Here is a 4,817-nt window from a genome sequence, read left to right on the forward strand (position 1 = left end):
CAGCATGTCTTACCTAGCAAATATTAGCATTGACACATTACCAGGACACCTGCTGGGTAGACAGGCTAAATTCTGTTTAATAGCACATTGATTTATGGTGTGATGAGTTCAGGGCGTATTTTTACTTTTTTAATATTTATTGGTGGTTTAATCATGTGTTGTGATAACACAAACAGGTCCAACAGTGATTCTACATGATTCTGCATCCTGAAAATTAATAAAAATTAATAAAACAAAATAAAAAAGGGGGAGATGTGTAGCCCTGAAGTGGGGAAGATAAAATGCATTGTGGACAACACCCATCTGGAGAGATTTAGCATGCTATAGAAATGGCTCTCAAATTCAGATTATGTAATATTCAATATTGAAGATTACATAATCTGAATTGTGTAATTGCATATCAAGGAAAACAATCACAATCATAAAATATTTAACAGTAGTTATTGTGTGTATAAAGATCACGGAAGTTAAGCAAGAGTGAGAAAAGTAAATCATGAAAAGTGAACTGGAGCATGAAATTTAAACAGGATATCTGAAACAGCGTATCCCAAAGAAAACAAAACAAACAAAAAAAAAAGGGTTGCGTGACTGTATGACTATTTAAAGCTGCGACACATCCTACAGAAACACCAGAGAGCACCACATCACAAACAAGATGGAGATGGGATTCATTGTCCTCTGTGCAATGGGCTTATTCAGTCTCAGTCTTGGTAAATGGGTTCTGTTATCATTTGTAAAATTGTGATTGAATTTGTGTACTTTCAGGCAGCAGTATACAGCTTGACAGATTTTTTTTAATTATTGGATCGATTTTACATTTTCTTCACAGCACTGAACTGCAACACAGTACCTGGAGAGCTGCAACAAGTTGATGCAGGGTCTGGTCAGGTATTTGGAGTGAATAATGATAACAAGATCTATACTTTGTATGGGGACCAGTGGACCCAGCTTCCTGGTGCCCTTAAACATGTGACCGTAGGGCCCTCAGGTGTTTGGGGAACCAATGCCAACAATGAAATCTTCAAACTTGTCGGAGGCACCTGGCTGAAAGTGTCAGGTAAACACTGTATTGAATGCAAGAACTATGAGAGTAAAACATTCTGTATGAAACTGTAAAACGTTCTAGAGCTTCAGTAATTTAGTGCATCTCTCAGGTTTGCTCAAACAGGTGGATGCTGGAGGAAATGGAATTTTAGGTGGAGTTAACATGTTTGATGGTATATTCTGCCTGGGTAAAGATCCAAATCTGGCCTTCAACAAACCCACATCATCACCAGCCCCCTGGCAGAACTTACCTGGCTCGCTGAAATACTACTCCTGTGGACCATACAGCTGCTGGGGAGTCAACTCAAATAATAATATCTACATAATGAAGGTTTGCTGAACAGACAGGAAAAACACTGAAGGGGTGAACAGATTGGAGAATACAGAAAATTGTACACGCTCCTGTTAAAATGCCATGCTTTTGTAATAGTAACGTAATGTCCACAATAGATAGTTATGAAACACAAGTGCACAACATGAACATAACTTTATTTAACAACTCAACCATATGCAAACATAAACAGGTACAATGGCCAAACTGAACTAAGGATTGCTCACAAGTATGAGTCTACTTGGAGAAACTGGAGAAAACAAGGAGCCTATTAATACGGAAAATGTGGTTCACTCAGACAAGGACACAAAAGTGGCTCCATCTGGTGGCCTACAGGAGACAAGACATGACAAATTATTATTTCTTGTGAAATTAAAAAAAGGTGTGCACTTTTTCATAACTGCTGTATATTTGATCCTGCTTGTAGGGTGTGACTTCAGCAGAGTGTAGAGGTAGTATGAGCTGGGAACAAATCCCGGGCGCCTTGGTAATGGTGGAGGTTGGGACAGACGGAAGTGTGTTCGGAGTCAATGCTGGGGGAGATCTTTACCAGAGGTGAGTATTGTTCCGTTTACACCAAACAATTCATGGTATCAAATAGGATCAGGTCATTTATTTTTCCAGAATTATGTTATTTAAATATAAGTTTTCCTTTAATTTGATGGTTTAATTTAGAGAACACACAACAGGAGCACATAATATCATATCCTAATTAATAAGATAAAATGATTTGTGCCCTATGAATAACCCCCTATTTCAAATCATGTTTTCCACAGAACTGGTGTCTCTTCTGACAAACCAGCTGGGACTGACTGGGCCCTTATTTCTATGTGCAACAAATTGAAGCATGTGAGCTATGACCAAGGCCACATTTGGGCCATTACACTTCAAAACAGCATCCTTGACTGTGTTGTCTGAGCCTGTTTGAGAAAAACCAAAATTACTCTTATGACATACTATTTTTCTTGTTTTATGGATATTGAAAGGTGACTTTTCTATCAGTTTATCTTTTATAAGAAGAACATTATAAAACGTATTAACTGACTATGTATAAACTGGGCTTCTTTTTGTTCACATGCCTCCTGTGTGAGCCAGGCCTCCTTATTGGTTTTGTCTATAAAGCAATGCATTAAAAATAAATATTTCTGTGTGCATTTAATTAAACCAAATATTATGAAACATATTAATTAAATGTATACCAAAGAAATAACAGCAGCCTATCTGTAATCCCTAAATTCAATTATTTGAGTTATCAAAGAATGAGAAAATGTTTGTAGTTGTTTAATAATGTGTAATGCACATATTAATAGGTTTTCATGTCTGAATTTAAATAATAGTTTACAAATTCAGTTTAGTAATATGTGTGACTAAGTCAAGGAAAGACTGTATAAGGCCCTCTCGATTTTTAAACTCAGTGCAGAACTAAATGCTAGAATAGTCAGACACATGTAGTCCTACCAAAATGTCTCAGTGGACATGGTTCACAATTTATTTTTCTGCAATTCATCATATACTATTATGCATGTAATATAACAAGCAGATTACAGCACATGCTGTTTAATGCATAATATCATTGCAAACTTTGCATACTACTGATATGTCATGAATGTTTAGCCAACCAGTGCCCCAAACAGTTGCTTTGCCTTAGTTGCAAATTTCATCTTTTTAAATTGGTGCTCAATACGGCAGGATTGGGTGCACAATTTGTATTGGTTTTGGGACTTATGAACATTGGTATTTGTAATAAAATTATTTTTATTATCATGAATAACATCTTAAAGTATCCAAGTAAATGTTGACAGTGAGCTTGCTGCTAACAACAATTTCAGAAGTCAAACAGAGAACACGTGAACATCAAGAACAATAGAAACAATCATGTAAAGCAAACTGGACAGGAAATTTAAGTCCAAAAAAAAGTTGTGTGACAGCATAACTATTTACAGCTGTAATATACAAAGTTTCATAAAGAAAGCACCCGACCAGACAAGATGGAAATGGGATTTATTGTCCTCTATTTAGTGTCCTCTATTTCCCTGGGTCCCAGTCTTGCTAAGTGTGTCTTGAAATCCTTTGTAAAATTGTGGTTGATATTGTGTACTTTCATGTAGAACCGTGTTATGCTTAATAATAATAGTATTGTTTTAAAAGCAAGTTGCACAAACACATGTCTAATGTATGCATGCCATACATTACAATCTGTTACCATCTTATTTTGGACACCGTAGGGCAATGCAACGAATTCCTTGATAACATCAGTAATTTTTTAGTCATGATTATATAAACTAGCCCTTGTTGGTAAGGGCCAGCTTTGCTAAAGGCTGTACTTGTAGGGTGTGACATTTACAAAGTGTAGAGGAAGTATGAACTGGGAACAAATCCCAGGTGCCTTGGTAATGGTGGAGGTTGGGACAAATGGAAGTGTATTTAAAGTTGTAAAAAGGCACATTTATGAAGACCATGTGGTGTGGAGAAGAGAATAGAGTGTGTAGAAAAAACTCTTTCTCCCTCCACACAAAGCACTGTATTCAACCACTCCAATTTGATGTTACCTGGCAGAAAGAGGCATGGCACAACAGAGGTTAGAAATGAACAGTTTCTAATTTATTAACACCGGTAAATAATTATTGTAGTTACATGTGAATATTGAATGTAAAAAGGTACCAAGGTTACAGAGAAAGTAAACATGAGAAGAAAGAGTAAAGAGGGAGAAGAGAAAGAGAAGGGAAAGAGAGGGAAACCCCCCTGAGCAAGATAGCTCAGAGCCCCTTTTTCACATGTGTGCAGACATTTATACCCCTGGCCTACAGGAAGTTGTCACTGGCCTACAGGAAGTTGTCACTGGCCTACAGAAAGTTGTCACTGACCAATCAGAACCTGTTGTTTCTGATGTCACGCCCCCGGTGCCTCCCATTTGGTGAAGACAAAGAGGGTGGGTGGTCCTGACGGCTGATACTTCGCACGTTGACGTCGGACAAAAGACATGTAAAAACCGGGGTGTCGAATCTTCACCCACAACCGTCGACACAGGAATGTTACACTTCCCCCTGCAGACATCTGTTATGCAAGACAAAGCAGGCTCCCGCGATGTCCATTCTTACAGACGGCCGGTTGATCCCCTGGGGCACTCGAGTATTCAGGGTCCATGGGGATCACAATTGGGTCATGATTGTGTATCTGCTTGCTTCCTGGTCAGTCGGGAATTCAAATGTAGCCGATAGTTGTGGTTCTGTGTTCTTTGTGATCCTCAGGCGTCTGAGGTCACCCTTGTAGGGAAACCTGTCTTCTTGGCATAGATCAAACACAGCAGCATACATAGAATATTCAACTGGATCCAGGGCTTTTCACACTTGGTTGGGTTCTTTGTCTGGAGTGTGATGAGGTTTGCATACAGATTGTGCATGTAGAAAAACAGTGTTCATCGTACATTAAAACCAAACCAGAA

The 4,817-nt window shown here is 38.3% G+C and overlaps 1 protein-coding gene across 1 annotated transcript; it reads left to right on the plus strand.

Annotated features, from left to right (window-relative positions):
* The first annotated feature begins 619 nt into the window (after window positions 1-619).
* LOC114789766 (fish-egg lectin-like) lies at window positions 620-2,534 on the plus strand. The gene is made up of 5 exons (XM_028979120.1): window positions 620-710; window positions 830-1,057; window positions 1,155-1,375; window positions 1,803-1,930; window positions 2,152-2,534. The coding sequence occupies exons 1-5, from the start codon at window positions 656-658 to the stop codon at window positions 2,291-2,293; spliced, it is 774 nt and encodes a 257-aa protein (XP_028834953.1). The 5' UTR covers window positions 620-655; the 3' UTR covers window positions 2,294-2,534.
* Window positions 2,535-4,817: the final 2,283 nt, after the last annotated feature.

Source organism: Denticeps clupeoides, chromosome 5 (genome assembly GCF_900700375.1).
Source record: "Denticeps clupeoides chromosome 5, fDenClu1.1, whole genome shotgun sequence".
NCBI classification, from domain to species: domain Eukaryota; kingdom Metazoa; phylum Chordata; class Actinopteri; order Clupeiformes; family Denticipitidae; genus Denticeps; species Denticeps clupeoides.

What these genes read in the sequence shown, in the direction of transcription:
- LOC114789766 (XM_028979120.1), top strand. Translation starts at nt 656, where the DNA reads ATGGAGATGGGATTCATTGTCCTCTGTGCAATGGGCTTATTCAGTCTC. An exon ending in CACCTGGCTGAAAGTGTCAG is followed by an intron (nt 1,058 to 1,154) that starts GTAAACACTGTA and finishes TGCATCTCTCAG; the next exon opens with GTTTGCTCAAACAGGTGGAT. An exon ending in GGGGGAGATCTTTACCAGAG is followed by an intron (nt 1,931 to 2,151) that starts GTGAGTATTGTT and finishes TGTTTTCCACAG; the next exon opens with AACTGGTGTCTCTTCTGACA.